This window comes from Parambassis ranga, chromosome 17 (assembly GCF_900634625.1).
Source record: "Parambassis ranga chromosome 17, fParRan2.1, whole genome shotgun sequence".
Taxonomy (NCBI): Eukaryota; Metazoa; Chordata; class Actinopteri; family Ambassidae; genus Parambassis; species Parambassis ranga.
Genome location: NC_041037.1, coordinates 3238619 through 3259154, shown reverse-complemented (window position 1 = coordinate 3259154; position 20536 = coordinate 3238619). Strand labels below are relative to the sequence as shown.

At 41.0% G+C, this 20536-nt stretch overlaps 3 protein-coding genes across 3 annotated transcripts; 2 read left to right on the top strand and 1 right to left on the bottom strand.

Moving 5' to 3' along the window:
- Window positions 1-177: 177 nt before the first annotated feature.
- On the bottom strand, window positions 178-1424 carry ly97.3 (lymphocyte antigen 97, tandem duplicate 3). Its single transcript, XM_028427889.1, has 4 exons — window positions 1333-1424; window positions 1014-1081; window positions 645-767; window positions 178-439 (listed from the first exon to the last, which is right to left on the bottom strand). Exons 1-4 carry the CDS (start codon window positions 1380-1382, stop codon window positions 333-335), a joined length of 348 nt encoding a protein of 115 aa, XP_028283690.1. The 5' UTR covers window positions 1383-1424; the 3' UTR covers window positions 178-332.
- Window positions 1425-3944: 2520 nt separating this feature from the next.
- On the top strand, window positions 3945-5819 carry LOC114450114 (gamma-crystallin N-A-like). Its single transcript, XM_028428053.1, has 4 exons — window positions 3945-3965; window positions 4096-4344; window positions 4759-4904; window positions 5550-5819. Exons 1-4 carry the CDS (start codon window positions 3945-3947, stop codon window positions 5683-5685), a joined length of 552 nt encoding a protein of 183 aa, XP_028283854.1. The 3' UTR covers window positions 5686-5819.
- Window positions 5820-8651: 2832 nt separating this feature from the next.
- Window positions 8652-20170, top strand: LOC114450081 (activin receptor type-2B-like). The gene is made up of 11 exons (XM_028427988.1): window positions 8652-9233; window positions 11191-11398; window positions 13425-13540; window positions 14045-14196; window positions 14287-14430; window positions 14604-14747; window positions 15695-15843; window positions 15927-16041; window positions 16162-16300; window positions 16500-16630; window positions 16901-20170. The coding sequence occupies exons 1-11, from the start codon at window positions 9182-9184 to the stop codon at window positions 17093-17095; spliced, it is 1545 nt and encodes a 514-aa protein (XP_028283789.1). The 5' UTR covers window positions 8652-9181; the 3' UTR covers window positions 17096-20170.
- Window positions 20171-20536: the final 366 nt, after the last annotated feature.

Genomic DNA, 20536 nt, shown 5'->3' with positions numbered 1-20536 from the left:
AACAATATTACAATAGGCTGTTCATGTTGTGCTTATACATAAAACTGAAAGACATGAAACAACCAATGCCAGATAAATGGCTGTCTAGCTGGCTAACAAACCTTTTATTCTTGCTGTTAGAAGATTATAGACATAATTAAAACATTTAAAAGACACAAGAATGAGCACAGACACATGCTCTTTTCTCATTTTTATTTGACTGGATGATGGAATTACACAGTGTCTAAAAATAGCTGCTTTCATGTGTTCACACCTGGGAGCAGCTGCAGTCTGCAGGAGTCACAGGGGGTTAAGTGCCCACTCCACTGCAGTGCATTGTAGTATTTTGAATTTTATAAAGTATTGCACATGTCTTCATTGCAGCACTTGATGTTAATGTAGGCGTTCAGCTTTAGCATTTCACAGTCTGACAGAGCCATGCATTTCTGGTAATGGCCATCTGAGGAAGGAGAAAATAAGAAGGGAGTGTGGCATTTATACAGTTCACACAATCTGATCCTGTTAGATGTGCTATTTTTTCTCATGTGAGCTTCTCTGTTAGGCTTTACTGAATATATTCGATATTAGTGTGGTGCAGGTCTCATTCCTGAGCCATTGTGGTAACGGTAGAACTGTTTAATATTTCAGTGTTATGAGAAACTTACATGGTTCTCTGAGGAAGGCGGCAGCAGCGCAGCCATTTTTCTTTGGTTTACATGTCTCTACAGTGAGCTCGCAGTCCTCTCCGGCCCTTCTTGGGACACAGCGGTGGCAGTTGAGAGCTTCACCTGAGAATAAAAACAGAGAAATTACCATTAACTCATAATGTGGATGTTTAGATGAGTCTTGAACTCTGGGACACAGCGAAAAAAAACTGTATTTTTACATTCTTCATATCTTATGAGCGCTGTTGTCTGACCATCAGTATATTTTGGGTATGATTGCACCTGATCAGTCTGCCCAGGCTGTGATCTCATGCAGCAAAGAGCAGCTGAGGTTGTGTTTATACAGTGGAGAATCAGTGACAGACTCACCGGCTGTAAACAGCAGGGCGATGGTTAAAGCCAAGACCAACAGCTTCATTGTTCCGTTCTGCAGCAGCCTGAGTGAGATAAAGCACAGATTTGATAACATGCACAGTGCTTTCAAAACTACTGATTTAATGACCGTAAAAGCACAAAATGTAGTTTAATATAAAAAAAAGTCTATTAAGGAACAACTAATTATTATTATTATTATTTAATTCATAATTAGGATTCATTTCACTTATTTTTTTTTCATTTTTATTCCAAATAAATATCAATAAAAACTTAATATTGCCTTAAAATTGATCTAATAAACATATTTCCATACCTCGCTGGTTTGTCTGCCTCAGTTTCTACCAGTGACTGGGGCGTCTTCATCGACTTTGCCTCTTTTATACCCGTCCACACTTTGTCCTGCCATGGTAACGGCCCATTATGCCTTGTATCTCGCTCGCCCTGGGTACATTCTGTTCAGGGGTTACAGTTTCCCAATCCTCAGATTCCTGCATTATGCAAGAGCTGTCCACCCTTTGTCCACCACTGTTTAATTTATGAGACGTTTAGCAAATAGTCCTGTATGCCGCTGTCACAGACACAAATAAAGGTTTATATTAGTTGTAAGAACAGAGGGCATATCAGTCAAAAGCTACAGGTGTGTTTACTTTAGGTGGATTATGTCTGACCCAGATGAGGGGTTAAACACCTTGCTTCTTATCCAACATCAGCACCAGACAGGAAGTGGCTCCAGAGAAAGCAAAGTCTCTTGATAGTAATCTGATAAAGAAAACAAATGGCGAATAGCCTCGTTTAGAGGTGAAGATGTACACAGTCGCTGCACAAAAGGGTGCTAGTGTTAGCTTAACACTAAGCACGAGCCTAGCTTCACTAGACTGTTGTTCCTTTCTGAGTAATTAGCACCACATTGCAAGTAGCAACTTACAAGCATACAAAAATGATAATGGCCACTTGAGGCTGGCTCCAAACATGAGTAAATCTCCATAGACCACCATAGTAAAATACTCAGGTTTACAGCAGAATAAACATATTTACAGCCTATTACAGTTTTGGGCCTTATAAATTCACTTGGGTACTGTCAGGCGCTGAGAGGATGGGGAGTCTGGAGTCATCACACTAATCTTCATAACCCCTCTGCAGGGACCCTAGGTGACCCACAGAGGGTCTCTCCATTTTTATACATAGTCCCCCTGTTTGTTGTCTCTGTTTGTGTGTATGTTTTTTTTGGGACGTGGTAACTCCTGCTGCCAATCCACCTGCGCACCTGTTTCACATCCACTCATCAAGGTGCTGCAGCTTTCATGCCCCAGCTCTGCACTCTGTTTCTTGCCAGAATATCCAGTCTGCCAACACAGTATTGATGCAAAGCAACTTCAAGTGTGCTGATGACTTTTGTTAACCTTGTGTTATCTGTGCGTACACTCTGCCAGGTGTTCCCACCAGTCTGTTTGCACAGTCCGTTTAGCATAAACCTCTCATCTTTGCACCAAATTAGAAACACAACCGTGAATGACTTCTTTTGGTTCTGGCCTAAAAATTAACAAACACAGTGGATGTAGTATGGGGACAGGAGAATTAGGTTGTAGTAGCAGCATATATCAAAAAAATACAGTGAAAAACTTTATATACACACATACATAGCAGCACACACATGTGCAGAAACACACAGTTCATGTGACTGAAAAGGTCTGACGTGCACCTGAGATGATGCATTCGACAGCTCTGACAGGTACAAATGAATGAGTGAACAAGTCTTAAGGCAGGAATGATTCTCTGTATTGTTCCTTAGAGCAGCAGGTTTGCTGAAGCTGCTTCTCAGTTTGTCCACAGTCTTATGGACAGGGTGTGAGGGATTGTCCATGATTTTGACAACATTCTGTCCCTCACCACCTCCTCCAGGTTGGCAAGCTCCGAGCCAGGAAGTCTTGAATCGATGTCTGGTGTTCCAGCTTCTCTTTAAGTGTAGGAAAACATTGTGGTTAAAGGGGATCATCTCAAATCTTTTCACAAAGGACATTTTTTCCATCTGCAAGAAACTTTTCTGCCATTTTTTCCATCCTGATCAACACATTTAAAGTGTACTATATATTCATACAACCACACGACAACAATCTAACCTCATGTTTCCTGGTGATGACGTGACAGAGACAAAATTAGACAGTATTGTATTTTTGTAAGTGGATCCTAACATATTGCCCACCCAAGTCTGCCACTGGAAGACAGAGTGAGCTCAGACAACACAATAAAACAGGTTTTGTTTTGCTTCACCTGCATGACCTTCATTTTGCTGGAGTCTGATGATGCTACCATGACTCTCCTCCCACATTTGTAAGGGTCACGGTTTAAATCGATCCACAGATCCTCTCTGCATCAGCAGCAAGGAAACTGTCTTGCTGTAGCACTCTCTTGCCTTCATGTAAAGATGTTTAGGCTGCCTGGCTTCCACCATGGCTGGATGAACACATTGAGCCTTACTATAGGACCACACCTCACTACTGCTGCTGCTCGTCAGAAGACAGATCTATTGTTTTGCACTGGGTCCCTTTTCACCTCTGCTTTAACTTTCTCCCTCTGTGTGTGTTTGTTTTCCTCCTCTTCCATCTCTCCACCCTCCTCCTCTGGACACAACCCAAATATTACTCTGCAGCCCCGCGACTCGGTCAAACATTGCTCTCAAAGCCCAATCAAAGCAGAATCTCTCTCACTCTATTGTTTCACTCTCCAGAGCCAAATTCCAATATCAGCACTGGCCCATGTAAGGGAAACTGTCCATGAGGCAAAATGTCTAAACCCCCCATTGTTGTGCTTTTGTTGCCCCCACCTCGCGATACCAATGCATTCTGCGTCGGCCATATATATCGGGGAGTCCAAACTTTTTCCACTCTTAGACTGTGTGAGTAATTTGGAACAGCTAACAGTGGAAAAATGTCTCAGTACTCAGGAAAGGTGAGTAGCTGCCACAGTCTTCAATACATCAGTAAAACACAAACACACCAACTTCAGACATCATCTTTTCACGTGATGTGTGATGTGAGGACACAAACATTCTGTCTTCACTGTTCTGTGGCGAAAACAGATTGTGTTCTATGAGGGAAAATGTTTCACTGGGAGGAAGCTGGAAATCTGCAGCGATTGTGACAACTTCCAGGACCGTGGCTTCATGAACAGGGTTAACTCTGTCCGCGTGGAGAGTGGGGCCTTCATCTGCTTCGACCACCCAGACTTCAAGGGACAGCAGTACATACTGGAGCATGGAGAGTACCCTGAGTTCCAGCGCTGGAATGCCCACAATGATCACATGGGCTCCTGCAGGCCAATCAGGATGGTAAGTGTGTGTGTGTGAGAGAGAGAGAGAGAGACCCCAGGGACAGACAAATATTTGGTTGGTAAAAAAAAAATGCTGGCATATGTGCAGCCTCTTGTGAGTGCATCTGTTGGATGATTCTAAAAACTCTCACTGCCAGCTTAGAGGTTTTCACACCATCAGCTGAGAGAAAGCCACTCAGACTGCGGCCTATACACACCATCCTACACTTAACCTTTACATTTCTATAGGTGCAAGTGTTTGCACACACAATGCGGCCTCTGTCACATAAAGGAGAAAGCCTTGTAAAGAGGTGAAGTCGAACATTGTTGCTATGACTCAGCGAGAGTGCGTGTCGATACCACCACCACCACCCCCCTCCCCCTTCTCGTTCCCTCCCCTCCCCTCCCCTCCTCCCTCCTCTCCACCCACCAGCATGGAGAGCATTACAGGATGGAGCTGTTCGAGGGAGACAACTTCAGCGGCGAGTGTGTGGAGCTGTGCGACGACTGTCCATTTCTGCAGGCGAGAGGCCTGACCAAGAGCTGTGTCAACTCCATCAAGGTGTATGGAGATGGAGCGTACGTATCTTTGTCCTGCTGAGACACACTCTATGACATATGAGTAGGAGGGCTACATGCAACATCGGTGCAGGAGAGCCTTTATTTATGTTAGGATTTTATGACTCTGGATATTAACAGTGTTAATAATTACTTATTTTTGTTAGTTAAAGGCAAAGAATATCTGCACATATTATATGTACACAAAACAGACGACTATATCCTACAACACTTTTTACCCTGAACAGGTTTAATATGTTTTAAAGAAGTCATAAATTAGCTTTTATCACACAGGCAGTGTGTAGTTTTATGTCTCAGCCCTCCATCCAGATTAATGTTTGGCCCTTTGTAAATAAGGTTTTGGGCAACCTCTGATAACTTGATGTCTCCTGAGAAATCCAGGCAAGATTTACATTAAATCAAAATATCAAAGTAAAACATGTAAGGACAGAAGACAAGAGCGTCGCTGGTTAGTTCAGCCGCTGGTGTTTCAAGCATGTTTACATCATCATCTCCACTGTCAAAGATTTAATAATGGCATCCTTTGCATACGATGTGGTGAACTAGCTCTTTAATCCCTGGACATTGATCCTATACAGCATATCAGCCAAGCAGAAGTTTAATATTTAAAACTTTTAAAGCTTTTGATTTTATTTTTGCTCTCAGCTGGGTGCTGTATGAGGAAGTCAACTACCGTGGCCGCATGTACATCGTGGAGAGAGGCAGCTACTGCTCTCACATGGAGTGGCAGGCGGAGAATCCCACCATCCAGTCAGTCCGCAGGGTGGCAAACTACTTTTGAAAACGTCGTCACCGACGGCAACGTGACTGCAGGGAAAAGATCCACCACTGAGGAAAAGCACGCCGCGCCTCCACGTTATCTCTCAGCGACTCTGTGGGGCTGCAGACTAATAAAAGATGAAGAAAATGTCTGACGTTGCTTGTTGTTTTATTTTTGTACTGAATTATTCAACAGCTGAAATAAAGGAGTGATTGTACAACGCCTTACTTTTTCCCTCCTCCTTTTATCCTAGCTGAGTTTGCAACTCCTAACTTCACCATCACATTTCATTAAATGCTACAGGCTATGATTCAGGTAATTGCTTTCTATTATATGCCATAACTAAAAACCCTTTAAGTGCTGGGCCTTTCCTCTAATGGATCCATTACCAAGTTTTATGAGATATTCTGAATACCACTCTAATGCAGATTAATGGGAATTTTATTGTTCTAATGGTATAAACAAAACTGCAACCCTGTAACCACCAACAACAAAAAAAAATCTAATTAAAACACACAGATGAGTGTTTGGCAGGGAACAATAGATAGTGTGTGTCCTCGCAGCATATAGAGTTTATAAATCAAGAGAGAAGGAGAGAGATTGCACAGGTCGACAGAGGAGCCGCACCTGCCCCAGGGAGCTCTGCTACCACCTAGTGTCATTTATCTATTTTACTGAATAGTATAGTGACGCTTACCTCAGGGTTCTCAAAGTGATCACAACGGGGACCTCTTTCAGCGTCCCTGATGAAAACAAACAAACAAAAACACACACAAAAGTGTCTGCATGCTGTGGATATGACAAAAATACACAAATCTTACACCTAAAGTTATTTTTTAAGCTTTATCCAGTCTTATTCCACTCATATTTTTATACTATTTACATTGCAGCAAAGGTGATAACAGGCCGTTCTGTCCTTTGCAACTGTATTATCTCATATTATTTATGTGACACTGCATCACTTCCCTTACGCTCTCATTCATGTAGGGATGTCACACCACGGCTGTGGATGGTGGACCTTTAACGAGCACTCATGTTCTTTCTCTTCCAAGTGTCATGACAACAGAACATCTATCTTTACAAGGTTTCGCTCATGGCCTCTATTGAGTTACAGGGTCAATACAGGATAGCTTAATAAGGAAATGCTTTGTCTCGGGTTACACTTGGTGGCACTAGTTTAAGGGTGACTACCTATGGCTAACTGTATTCCTGGGCCATTTGCCGCATGAATTGGCTGGAGTGTCACTAACATGTCATTAGTCTGGATGTCAAAGAGGAGAAAGGGAGAGGGACCTGCGAGCACTGCCTAATGGCATTTTAACAATGTCACTGTTGATGGGATTCATTATTTTTGCACAAAAGACTTCAGTTTGGAAAAAAAGTGTGTCTTAAATGCTGGGAAGCAAGCTGCATGCCCGGGTATTTTATTACAATAGGAGGCCATCCTGTCATAAATACACCTTGATTACAAGCTATAATGGAGGTACGCAATCGATCCTGGAGAGGATTATAAAAGAGACGTATATCCAATCAAGGAAGAAGAAAAGAACCTTATTTTGTTTCGAGGGCAAATAGTTGTAGGAGTGATTGCTCGTGGCTGGGAGACTTGATGAGTTGCCCACTGCCTGACCAGCTCTCTCACAATTTATTTACACAATGTTATAGAATATTTATGCATTTTTTTAAATAAATATAGATCATGTTTGAAAGGTTGTGGAAGATTAATGCCATATATACCTTTCCATGATGTATTCTGTGCTTTAGTTTGGCTTCATTTCAGTTATTCTAGTGTGGAATAAATGTTATTTTTTTTAAAACACAATGCGGCAGTGAAATGGGTAATTAGAAGGAATACATTTAAAATAGCATTTATTGTACCCTGTTACTTCAAATTAGGTCAGCTATTTTTAGTACTGCCACTTATGCATAAAAGATCACTCAGATAGAAGAAACCTCAGAATTTATACTGTAGCTACTACATGTGCGGCTACAGGAGATAGCACTCACTTTAACAGAAGACTATGGTACATTATGTAAATATATACAGTGCAGCTAATGTATAGGCTCCATAGACACAGCTAATTTAGAAAATATGAGGAACCTTTAACTGTAACAGAATTATGTGTAATACTAAGTTATATTATTATTATTTAAAAAGTAACAGGTTTGCATAAGGATTATTTTTGTCTGTATTATTACACTTAACTAACTCATAGAGTTTAGCTGGTCAAACTACCTTGCTAGCTCTCAGCAGATTAGCCTGTTAGCAGCGTCGGCTAGCAGCTAGCTAGCTAATCAAGAAAATGATAATGAAGTAGTCAAAAGCAGTTGAAATTTACTTTCTATTATAACCAAGACCATCGTGGATTACATTCAATGGTATGTATTCTGTAATTCACAGAAAAAGAAAATACCTTTTTAACAAATAAACAACTAGTTGGACGATGCTACCGCTAGCTAGCTTAGCATGCCAACCTAATTTGTTTATAATTTAATTGTTTTAAATTGTTAAAATTGTTTTATTTAAACTAACATTCTTGTACCTTTAAATATATATACATATTTACTACGTATTACTATCCATAGCCTATGTCTAATATGATATTATATGATAGTATATGATTAATTTAAAGCTTGTCTACGCAATCTGTGCTTAATCTTAGTTGTTAAAATATAATTTCAGTAATACCACTTCTTATTTATTTCATAAAGAGTATTAACCAATGCATTCGCATCTGTTTTAACCGAGAAATCAAATAGGCTCGATCAAAAATATCGTTTAAACCCGAGGCGAAATGATAAAAACAGAAAAGTAGACTGTCAAATCCAACCCGGACCAGAGAAAGTGCAAGTGTTATATATCGCTCGTAACCGGGACAAACCGCACGTCTTTCTCCGGCACTACAACTTCTTTTGTTACGTGTGTAAAAAAAAATGTGCTAATGTTCGTTAGGAGGCATGAATAAAGTAATTTCAGGCGTGTATTCGCGGTGTCGTGTTAAGGTCACTCGTCGGCTGCCTGAATTCCCCTCTTTGTGTTTACACATCCGGGTTTCCCTGTTTGCAGCCCATTCCCCATTTAGAAGCCATTTTGGACACAGATCAGTAACATGCATGTAAACCCCGACCGACCTCCCGACGCAGCAGCGGTGCTACTATTCAGCTGAATAACCTTAAAAAAGAGCGCTGAGCCTTCGCCTCGGATGGTTTATCGGCTTCCCATTCGGTTTGTGGATCAACTTAGGACGCGGAATGCTGCACATATTAACGGACTAACAGCCCGGCAGTCAGTTATTCGCTCCTATCCCTTTTTTTCCTTGCAACATTGTTGCAGCGTCGCGGCTATTGACACGCGTTGTGGTGGAGGAGGAGGTGGTGGTGGTGGTGGTGGTTAGGCTGCTGGAGGGACCGGAGGCCTGTGGTCGTTTTGATCCTGGACTGATGTTTTGGACAACCTGAGTTTTAATGTTCGCGACGGAAAGCGGGAGAAATCTCTGTCCTGTATTTAACACGGAACATGTCTTTTTCATGGCTGACTTGTTCACTTCTTCTGGGAACTTTATGCGCAGGTAAGCCGCCGCCGCCGCCGCTGCTCCTGCTGCTGTTTGTTGTTGTTGGTTTCAGATTTTTTGAACAGTTTTTGTCGAGTCCCGAGTCCCACATGTGTATTTTGTGTGTGTAGTTGTCTGCATTTGAAACGACTTGACGTTGGTTTTAAACTTTGTTGGCAGTGGGTAGGGCTGAGCTATCGTTCAGCTGTGGGTTTTATTATCCCCACTATAATCGCCTTTTGCTCCTTAAAGACACATATTTCACACTCGAACCCTAGCTGCTGCTCTCCACCTTATATTTAACCCATTTACACCACATTTTTTCCCTCATATTTTATTCAGCAGAATACATTTATTTATATATACATATATATATATATATATATATATATGCTTCCAAATATAAAACTGTTGCGTCCCCTCGCCTTCCACAACAGGAATAGAAGGCAGCAGCTGCACCAACATCCTGAAACCTTAGAGGCTACATCTCAGGTCTGCACACTCTTTTCCTTGTTTGTGGTCACAGCCTGAACAAGAAGCTTTGGAGGAACACACTTCATCTGCTAGAGGTTTTAAAGAGAACTGAGGTTAACTGTAACACACAGTCTATCTCTTGATGCCACATAATATTGAACTGGAGGCTTGTTTTTGTCTTGGTTTGTTTGCAACTCATAAGGGAAATTACATTTTACTTCACACACACACACATCTGAATACTCTGAATCCTCTCCGCCTCTACTATTACTACTAATATACATATATATATATATATATTAAAAAAACAGGATATCTATTTTAGGTGTTTCATGAACTGTTAATAACCTTTTCATTGAGGCACAGCTGTCTCCTGTGTGCCAAATAGCAGTAGCTGTGCCTAATGCCTTTTTTTTTTTGCTTTATAGATTAGGAGTGTACAGTAAGCTGCTTCTCCAGAATTCATGTTGTTGTGGTGTAAAAGCTGACAGAGGGAAGGGGGGGGGGGTTGGGGAATCATGTTGTAGTAAAAGTCCTCCCGGATCATGTGACCACAGATATCAGAAATGCCATCTCGACTCAATGGAGCATTGAGCATCACTGCTGTGTGTGCATGTGTGTGTGTGGTTATATTTTATCCTTACTACCTTTATTCCTTCTATCCTTTGTAATGAGCGTGATGTTTGGTCATTGTATGCATCCTTGTGTGCTATAATGAAGTCCATTGTATGCAGTTGGACAGCCAAATGTATGTATGTGTGTGTGTGCAAGTGTGTGTGTGTGTGCGTAATGGGTTGGTGGGGGTAACACTGGGGGGATGGGCAGGCTCCTATAGGCAGGGATTTAAAGAGACAGGCACTATTTTTTCCCCCTGTGAACAAAGATTAGGCATTAATGTCCACGCCATGTTGTGAATGACATGTTATCTGCTTTAGTGCTCATCACAGATATGTCCCGTGTGTGTGTGTGTGTGTGTGCATGTGTCCAAAATTAAATCGTATAAGGGGAATAATAAGACCTTTCTTATAAAGAATTCAACAGTGGGAGACTGACAGCTATTGTTACATTTAGAGAAAGTACTTCCTGTTAAAGAAGGTCGTCTTATCTGTCGTTCCAGATGTGACTGAAAGAGGATGCTTCTTGTATAGAAAGACTGTTTCTATACCTCAGCAGGGCGTATCTTTGTTCTATAGCTAATTAAATTCTGTAATTTCTTCCTTTCTTTTCCAGTTTTTACTCTCCTAAAAGATCTTAGTAAATGGGATTAGGCTGAGCTAGCATTCTGCAACAATTTCTTAGCCCAGAGGAACTCCTTTTTTTTTTTTTTTTTACAACAGAGAGCTCCCAAACTTGGCTACAAGCCAGAGAAATGATAGAGGCTGTGCTCATAGATGTTCCTTCATGGCACAAAGTGGATCCTGCACCATATGTCTGTGCTTCCGCCGTTGAGTTTCAATTCATTACGATGTGAGCCTGACTGAGGCCTTCTGTCCGTCTGCAGGGTACAGTCTTGGCGAGGCGGAGACCCGAGAGTGCGTGTACTACAATGATAACTGGCGTACGGAGAGGACCAACCAGAGTGGCTTCGAGCGCTGCGAGGGAGAGAAGGACAAGCGACTGCACTGTTATGCCTCCTGGCTCAACTCCTCAGGGACCATCAAGCTGGTGAAGAAAGGCTGCTGGCTGGACGACTTCAACTGCTATGACAGGTCAGGTTTACTGAGCCAGGTCAAAACCACTGTGCATTTACGTTCATATTTTATGTATATGGCTCATATCCAGAGGGGACTGGCACAGAGCACCGCAGAAACATCTGCCTCAGTACCCACATGTAGTGCAACACATTCCTTTTTCCTCATCTTGTGTAGCATTTCCAAGGATAAAAATAAAAGATCTGATGTTGAAGCAATTTGTACAAGCATTTACTGGTTGTAGCTTTTCAAATGTGAGAGAAAGCAGTTTTTCTCCTACTGAAAATTGAATATATTTTGTCTGTAGCCTTGTGTATTGACAAAACTAGCAATTTAAAGAGGTCCTCTCATATCCTGGCAAGGTTTGAAAGCATTTTTTCACTGTGACATTTTAAAGAGCAAATAATGTATCAGCAGATTAGTCAATATAAACTAAATGAGCAGTAGAACAACCAAATTGAAGAGAAAACATTTCATAAATCAAAGCAACATGTTATCACATTATGTGGCAAAGAATTATGTCGTTGCCTCTAACAGCCTGTGGGATGTGATATTTATTCTCACTCCCAGGTGTCTTGCCTCAGTGTGGAACACTAGCTAACTTATCGCTGTCTTACCATTTCCAGAGTACTTTATCAGCGAATGTTTGGAAGTAGCCAGCTCCAGATCCAGATGCAGAATCGCAACATTACAGATAGCTGGCTCCTTGCTAATGTTATTGCAAGCAAAATCCTATCTGAGTGGGATATGATGGTTGGAGTTGGTAGGTTGCTGCTGTCTAAGGGTCATACATGTCATGGGTAGTTAGTCTGCTAGTTGTTGCTTAGCTGTATGGCTTTGGATCATAATAAATGGCTGACGCTTTGTTGTGTTTTGTGGTTGTCTTCAGCACAGAACTGCTATATGTACACACGAGGAGATGACTTGCTCTAAGTGTTTGACTGACATGCCCCTTCTGCCCAACTAAGACATTTTCAGATTGCTTGTTTTGTCGAACCCTGATAGTTATTAACTTTACAATGATTATAGATAAGGCATGCAAATGGACATTGATGCAGCAGGAAGTCATTTCCAAAGATAAGGACCGTGTCACCAACCACTACACCTCTTATTTCTTCCGTCTGCAAATGTCCAGATCAGCTGCATAACAGTGCAGCTCAGTGTCCACAGCCTGATGATGGCAGATAGATATGGTGGTGGCGCCAGGCCACTCAGGATTGAGCCAGTCAGGAGGAGAATTTTAAAACTAGCGTTTATCAGCAGCAGTCAGTGGAGACCTGTGCAGCACTATCAAACTTGGTGGTTGTTAATATTCCAGCCACAGCAGGAGACATGTGGTGGCTCATGAAGCAAAGCTGGAGAGAAATTAATTGATCCTAGAAGACAAGTCTGTGTTTGTGTGCATTAAATGTCTAGTAGCCTTTGAAAGATTTTATTTATAGTTACAGTTGTTGAAGAAGTACACAGTGGAAATTTGTGTGACTATGTTTAACACAGAACATGTCTTTGTTAGGATGGGATTTATAGAGGTTTGCAGGATTACATATAACAGCAGGAACTGCAGCCCGAGCTTCTGGATATAATTATTTCAACCACAGGAAGAATATAATCAAACCTGAAAAAGTACATTTATCACTGATCAGTTTAATCCGATTGGGGAAAAAACTCCATAAAATAGTTGTAGCAAATAAAAAGCAATGAAGCAGGTGGGACATTCTAAGCTCCAAAAGAGACAATGTCACAGTGATTAATGGCGGTATCCTCAGCTTCAGATTCATATAGGGTGAGAAATCCTGTCATTCCCCTGAATTTGAATTTTTTTTTTACTTGATCAAGGTTGAGAAAAATGAAGTAAAATGTCCGATTGAGAAGTTATTCACCTAAAACCAGCACATTATTTTTTTCAGCATACTCCCCTTCTATCTCTGAGCTAAATCTTCTTCTCACTGGTCTTTGCTATTTAAAAATAAAGCAAAATGCATTGTTTTGGTCTTAGCATTTTGTCATCAGAACCATAATGTTGTGTTTTCACTTCGTGTTTTAGGCAAGAGTGTGTGTCCATGGAGGAAAACCCTCAGGTCTTCTTCTGCTGCTGCGAGGGCAACTACTGCAATGAACGATTCACCCACCTTCCTGACATGATTGGCAGTGGCAACCGAGGTGAGTGGTGAATGCATCCTACGCATAGTACAAGTAAATCATACAGTGGGTCATTGCTTTTTTCCCCCCTCCCCTCTTAATTAGTGGGAGCAGATATGTGTGTGTGTGTGCATGTGTGGGCAAAAACATGATTATGAAACCTTTCAAGGATAATTTGGTTCTCACTCATCGTTTTTGCTGCAAAATGCCTGCATGAGATGTAATTGAATTTGACAAGTGCTGTATGTAAAAGAAGGTTATCTGTGATATTTGATGGTGTATCATACAATAATATAATAATGATTGTTAGTTGACTGCGAGCTGCCACTTCCCAGTTTGCTGCATTTCTTTAGACTCTCTAATCAGTCATTTGCCAGCCGAGGATCAAGGTTGGATGCGTATATAAAATGTTACCCTGTCTTTGAAAATCAGCTCTTGCTGTCAGTGAGGGATGCTTGTGATGCTGCTAATAACCTACATGTCATAAAGCTGACGCGCTGTAATTATTCTGTTCCTCCCTGACAGTGAAAATTCGGCTTCCACCCCGAGTGCCGTCCCTGCTCAATGTGCTGGTGTACTCCCTGCTGCCACTCTGTGTGCTGTCCCTGGCCCTCGTTCTGGCCTTGTGGATGTACCGACACCGTAAACCTCCCTATGGCCATGTAGACCTGAGTGAGGTGAGGCTGGTCATAGTCAGATCTTGACTCTCATTTTTAAAGTGTATTGTTACTTGATCAGCAGTGATATGTTTGTTACTCCCTGTTCAGGATCCAGGTCCAGCTCCCCCATCACCCTTAGTCGGTTTGAAACCACTGCAGCTGCTGGAAATCAAAGCTAGGGGGCGCTTTGGTTGTGTTTGGAAGGCTCAATTAATGAGCGAATATGTTGCTGTAAAGATCTTCCCTGTTCAGGTATGGAAACAATATAAATTTGAAGGCAGCTGGGAATTTTCTGCCTTCTTGCTTGCTTATTGCCTTCTTGCTATGCTTATTGTATTCTGCTTTATAAAACCCCATTCTTTTTCAAAAGTGCTTCTCTAAATCATCTAGTCATAAACATACATTCTTTGGTGTTTGTGTAACAGGATAAGCAGTCATGGCAGAATGAGCGGGACATTTTTTTAACCCCGGGGATGAGACATGAAAACATCTTACGCTACATTGCTGCGGAGAAGCACGGAACTAACCTAGAGACGGAGCTGTGGCTCATCTCAGAGTTTCATGAGAGGGTGAGACGGAGCATTTCTGCCCATATACAGTGCATACACACACACACACACCTATATATACACCACCACAAAGCTAATTCTCTATAAGGTATAGGGGCTGCTCTGTTGACCAGAATGGCCGGATGTTTTCCAATATTGCCTGAGCCTTTTATTTACCTCAAAAAAAAAACAGCATCACAGCTTTTTATTAAAAAGAGGATTTTATCACATAAGTCTGTTCCTGGTACAGCTAAAAGAAATAGAATTTTGCTGCTCACACAACTGTATTTGCCATGATGCAGTGTAAAAACCAATTCAGGTAATTCTGTGTTTATACCTCAAATAGTACTTATGTGATAAAAATGAAGTCAATCATGGAATTAAACAAAAATGGCCATAACTGCAATTATGTTTTTGTGTGATGACCTTTAAAGTTTGTCCTCATAGTACCTCGTAGTCCTTGTGGTACAAATGTGTATTTTTGAGATAAATATTTACTTTTCTGTTTGTGTGTGATGAATTTAGATGGTTAATTCTTCCAAGCTACATGGTATGGCTGTTGGAATAGAAAACTAGTCCTGCTCCTTTGTGGATCTAGTAGCTGTTAGGCTTGGTTATGGTTGTCTGAAGGTTTCAGGTTCCACTTGATGGCAGTGTCAAACATGTAAGGGAAGAAAGAAAGACACAGAAACGTAGGCTGCTTTGCCTGAAATGAATTGACAAAATCTTCTTTTGACACTGAAAATGATTTTTACAAGCATAAACACACAGAGCTTATTTGTTTTTTTCTTCTTCTTCCATTGCTCTGAAGAGGGGAAAGCTATGCAAACATAACACAAACATGTTGTAAATGAGCCTTCACTCCTCAGTCACTGACTAACAGCGGCGCTTCAGAGAAATGGATTACAAATTAGGTTCTCGTGCAGCTGTTAATACTTGTTCCTTAATCCTTCTTTGTGTGTGAGCAGGGCTCATTGACAGACCACCTGAAGGGTAACACTGTGACCTGGACTGAGCTGTGTCACATAGCAGAGACTATGTCCTGCGGTTTGGCCTACCTCCATGAGGACATTCCCAGCTATAAGGGAGAGGGGCCCAAACCAACAATCGCGCACAGGTAGGAAAACCAGTAGCCTGAATCAATGACTATGCATGTGTAATTGTGGCATTGTAGTGACTGTTGTAAAATTCATTCTCCAGGGACTTTAAGAGTAAGAATGTGATGCTACGAGATGATTTAACTGCAGTCATTGGAGACTTTGGGCTGGCTGTAAGATTTGAACCAGGAAAACCTCCTGGAGACACTCATGGCCAGGTATGGTGTCACTTCAGTTGTGCATTATACATGCAGACAGTTACTGTCATTGTGTTTGTAGTGAATTTAATTTGGAAGCAGTTATCTTCACCATCTGCATTGTATCTGTTGCCTGTTCAGGTGGGTACAAGGCGTTACATGGCCCCAGAGGTGCTTGAAGGAGCCATCAACTTTCAGCGAGACTCCTTCCTGAGGATAGACATGTATGCTATGGGACTGGTGCTGTGGGAGCTGGTGTCCCGCTGCACAGAGACAGACGGTGAGTCAAACAGGGCAGGAATGCTGCTTCACCCACAGGTGAAAGGTCACCTAGCTTCAGGCCAGTGTAATAAACAAAGGATTCTCATCTAGGTTGTCATGGATATAGTTGCTTTTAACATACAGCAGTCTAGATTTTGCTGTCTTTTCCAAAAACGTGGCACAGTTTGCTGAGACGCTGTCCACTGTCCCTTCCTCAGGTACAGTTGGCGAGTACATGCTGCCGTTTGAGGATGAAATAGGCCAGCATCCCTCCCTGGAGGATCTGCAGGATGTGGTTGTGCACAAAAAGATGCGTCCAGCCATCAAGGACTGCTGGCTCAAACATCCTGTGAGTAATGGTGGAAGAATACCTGCAGTAATTCCAACAGCAATGCCAGGATGTCACACATCCTTTTTTCCAGTAAAAGTACAGTTGCTAGATTGAGGTCATAGTCTTACAAATCAGTTCTGGTTTTATTATCCCTCACCAATGTGAAGAATGCAGCCAATTGAGGAAATAAGAGATTCCGAATGTGAACAAAAGATCTTTCTTTTAATCCAAAGAAAGAAAATAGTCCTGCAAATACGCTGTTTTATAACTTTTGTTTCATGACCACAGGGTCTGAACCAGATGTGTGAGACCATTGAAGAATGCTGGGACCATGACGCAGAGGCACGACTCTCGGCTGGCTGCGTTGAGGAGCGCATCAGCCAGATCGGCAGGATGATTGGCAGCACTACCTCAGACAGCCCGGTCTCCATTGTGATGCCTCTCATCAACGAGGACCTACCTCCCAAAGAGTCCAGCACCTGAACGGGTGACAACCATACTTCACCTGAGCTCCTGACTTTCTAGTTTTTTTTTGTTTTTGTTTTTTCAAATCCAAACTCAGCGGATCTCCGTGAATATTTAAAAACATAAAAAAACAACTAGCACCCTAAATGCAGCTGCTATTTTAACCCAATACTGGTATTTTTTTTGTTCTAATGTTTGTCCGTGTTTGAAGTCAGATCTTACTAACACATCCATCTGCTGTAGTTGAAGTAGTAATAAGCTATGCGATGGGCACATCTGATCACACCCATGTGTCAAATCTTTAATGTTGTCCTTACCTCATGTGTTTCTTTCGTGTTAGTCTTGTTTTTTTTTTTTTATTACCTCATCTTTGTCATTTTCCCCTGTCGTGGTCATGATCGTCTGCGGCCAAATGAAATGAACCTTTTTTTCTTTTCTTTTTGCTCCAAACCTCAGACGATGTGCTGCACACCTCGGATGAACCGTTTTGAGACTGTTAGACGAAATATATTCATCTTCCTCAGGGGTCGAAGCTTCTTGATTTTTAAAACTCTTGAGTGCGCTCCTTTATTTTAAACCTGTGAATTCCTCAGAATGAAAAAAAAAAAAAAAAAGATAAAAAAAAAAAAAAAAATCATCGGAGCACAGCTGTTTTCTTGTAAAGGAGGGAGTGGAATGGGAGCTGAGCAGTTGGTATGGGACATTTTGGACTTTTTGGAAGATTCGGGATGAGTGTCTTGTCCTTCGGGGGAACTACCTCTCAGGTATCCGGTTGGCTTCTTTGGAACATTTTCTCTAAGTTTAGAGCCAAGCTATCCAGCTAGCTACCATGGACATATTCCTGGAAATTTTTTTTTTAATTGTTGAAATTCAGAGTTACTCCTTTTGCCAGTGCCAGGGGCATTGACAGATGCTGTCTGGAGTTGCAATGTTACAAATTCTTAATTTTAACTGTCTGTATGAGTGTGTGTGTGCGTGTATGTACGTATAAAGATGAAATGATGTGAGGGTGTGTTTTTAAAGTAAGAATCATGGACAGGTACTTGGGGTGGGGTTAATCCTTGCGAGGGCCATACTTGAGTAAGCAACATGTCTGTCTTTTTTTTTTTTTTTTTTTTTTTAAATTCCATGGGTGTTTGTTTAATAGACTCAGTCGGACACCAGTCCCCAGATACCTCAGTCACTGTATGTCATGCAAGGAGAGTTCAAATGGTTGCCTTTGTCTCAAATGCAATGCCATAGTTGTACCATAACATGAATACCATACATTGAATGTCCGTTATGCTGCTGTGACTATTCCAGGATACTCAAGGATTTGTAGATGTACATGTATTCTTTGTTAATATAACACTAACACGTGATAACTATCCACGATATTGTGTGAGGCTAATATTCTGTGTTTTTTTGTGTGTGTGTGTGTGTGTGTTATTTGACTGGGTAAGCTCTCAGCTGCTTACTCCTCCAGACTGACCTCAAATATTCTGACAAGTACCTCAGGCTTTTTCTACATGTATATCAAGTTGTGTTATGTATTTTATTGTGTTTTCGTAGTCGAGATATTTTATAGCTGGTCGGGCCTCTGTCTGTGGAGATTGTTTTTAAATAGAGCCTGTCCAGTTTTCACAGTGTTAATGCTCTACAAACTTAAAGAAGATGGGCAGATTCTTGTAAATATGTGTACACACAGTTGCCGAACACTGATTTCTTTGGGGTTTTTTTAATACAAAATCAGGGCATTACTGTTCTTTTATCACAGAAAGGGATTTCTCAGTTCCACCTCTACATATTTAGGTCATTTCAACAACTAGCCCTGCGATTGTTTTCTTTTTTTTTTTTTTTTCCCCAAGAGTGGTGGTTGTGTTACTGATTTTAGTGATAAATGGTATCATTTCCTCTGGATCAGAAGCTGTGTGGGTAGCACTTGCATTAGAACACTCAGTGTGTATATCATATATTTAAAAAAAAAACAGAAATTCCTTATGGTTTGGTGCAGGCGGCTTCTGTGATTGGCCACTTGTTTGAACAGTATTGCCTCAATATTAATCTGCTGGTGTGGTGTTCAGACCTGTTTTGTGATAGTTTTAGCCACGTTGAACAACACACAGGCTCATCTGTTGTGCTTTGATTAGTGCTGTGGAAAAGATGGTGATTTTTAACAGTGGTCTATAACGCTTGCTGATGTGCAGTTTTGGTTAAAAAAAAGGACATTGAAGAAAAATAATCAATACAGAACAAATGTTTTTATTGGTGTCATCAATGTGTTTGTAACCACATGATCGACTGATGATGCAGCACCATTGGGGATTCATGTAAACAGTGGCACGTGCATGGTCCAGGGGTCCAGCAATATTTATTATACAGCAATAGTCATTTGAATATCATGGTTCAAGTCATTCAACTCAGCTGTGGTGACTTTGCAGGGTTTTCCTCTGCGGTCCAATAAAGTACCATCTCGTCACACCTGGATCATGTCCTGGTGGTGAGGACACAGGATAGAATTTTTTTTTTTTCTTCTTAGAAAAAAATATGGTATGGGTTGAATTCTAGTGCGTGAGCCAAAACGTGGCCCAGGTGCTTTCACGAATTGTGCCAGAAAAACAAGTCACATTAGGACATCTCCAATCCATGATTGGTTGTTACCTCCAAATGCTGTCTTACACCCAGCTCTTCTGAACAGAAAACCAGTTACCTCATGCAGTACCTCGTTAGTAACACTAACATAGAGTCAGTCTCATCTTCGACAACAAAAAAAGATTAAAAAAAAAAAACCTTATCAATTGTGTATATATTTACTTGACAAATGTAAAGGGGTTCTTCCTTTTCATGTGTGGATCCTGTGAAAGCAAAGTCCTTTTACAGTCAACATATTGTTCATTACTCGTAGTGTGAATGGATGTTTGACTGGATTGTGTGACCTTCCCTGTTTATGTGAACTGTGTGTGTGTGGTGTGCGTGTGTTGGTTTCACTAAAACCGTACGAATGGTAACTTTATCTGTGAGTTGAAATGCTTAGAAATATAAACTAGATGAGAATACATCCATCTTTTTGTATATGAAAATAAAGACAAATCCTGATTAACCATGTAAATTGAATTCTTTGAGTGTGTTTCATCATTTTTGATACATGACACATTACATATAAAATACACTATCAGTTGTATGGGTGACATGTTTTGCAGCTACGTATCTACACTAGATGGCAGCAGTGGCACCAGTGGTTTGAGGTGGTTTATCATAGACTATGGATCAATTCTGATATGAGACATCAATGTGTCTTCCTGATTATAGAAAGAACATATTAAAATCTACTAAAAGTGCAATGTAACAATATTTCTTATTTAAATTAGTATATTAGATTTACTAGTGATATTTTCTAAATATTAAATACACACCAAAAACCTTTTTTCTTTACATAAACCTGTGTTGTACACAAAATAAATATATGGATAATTTATAATT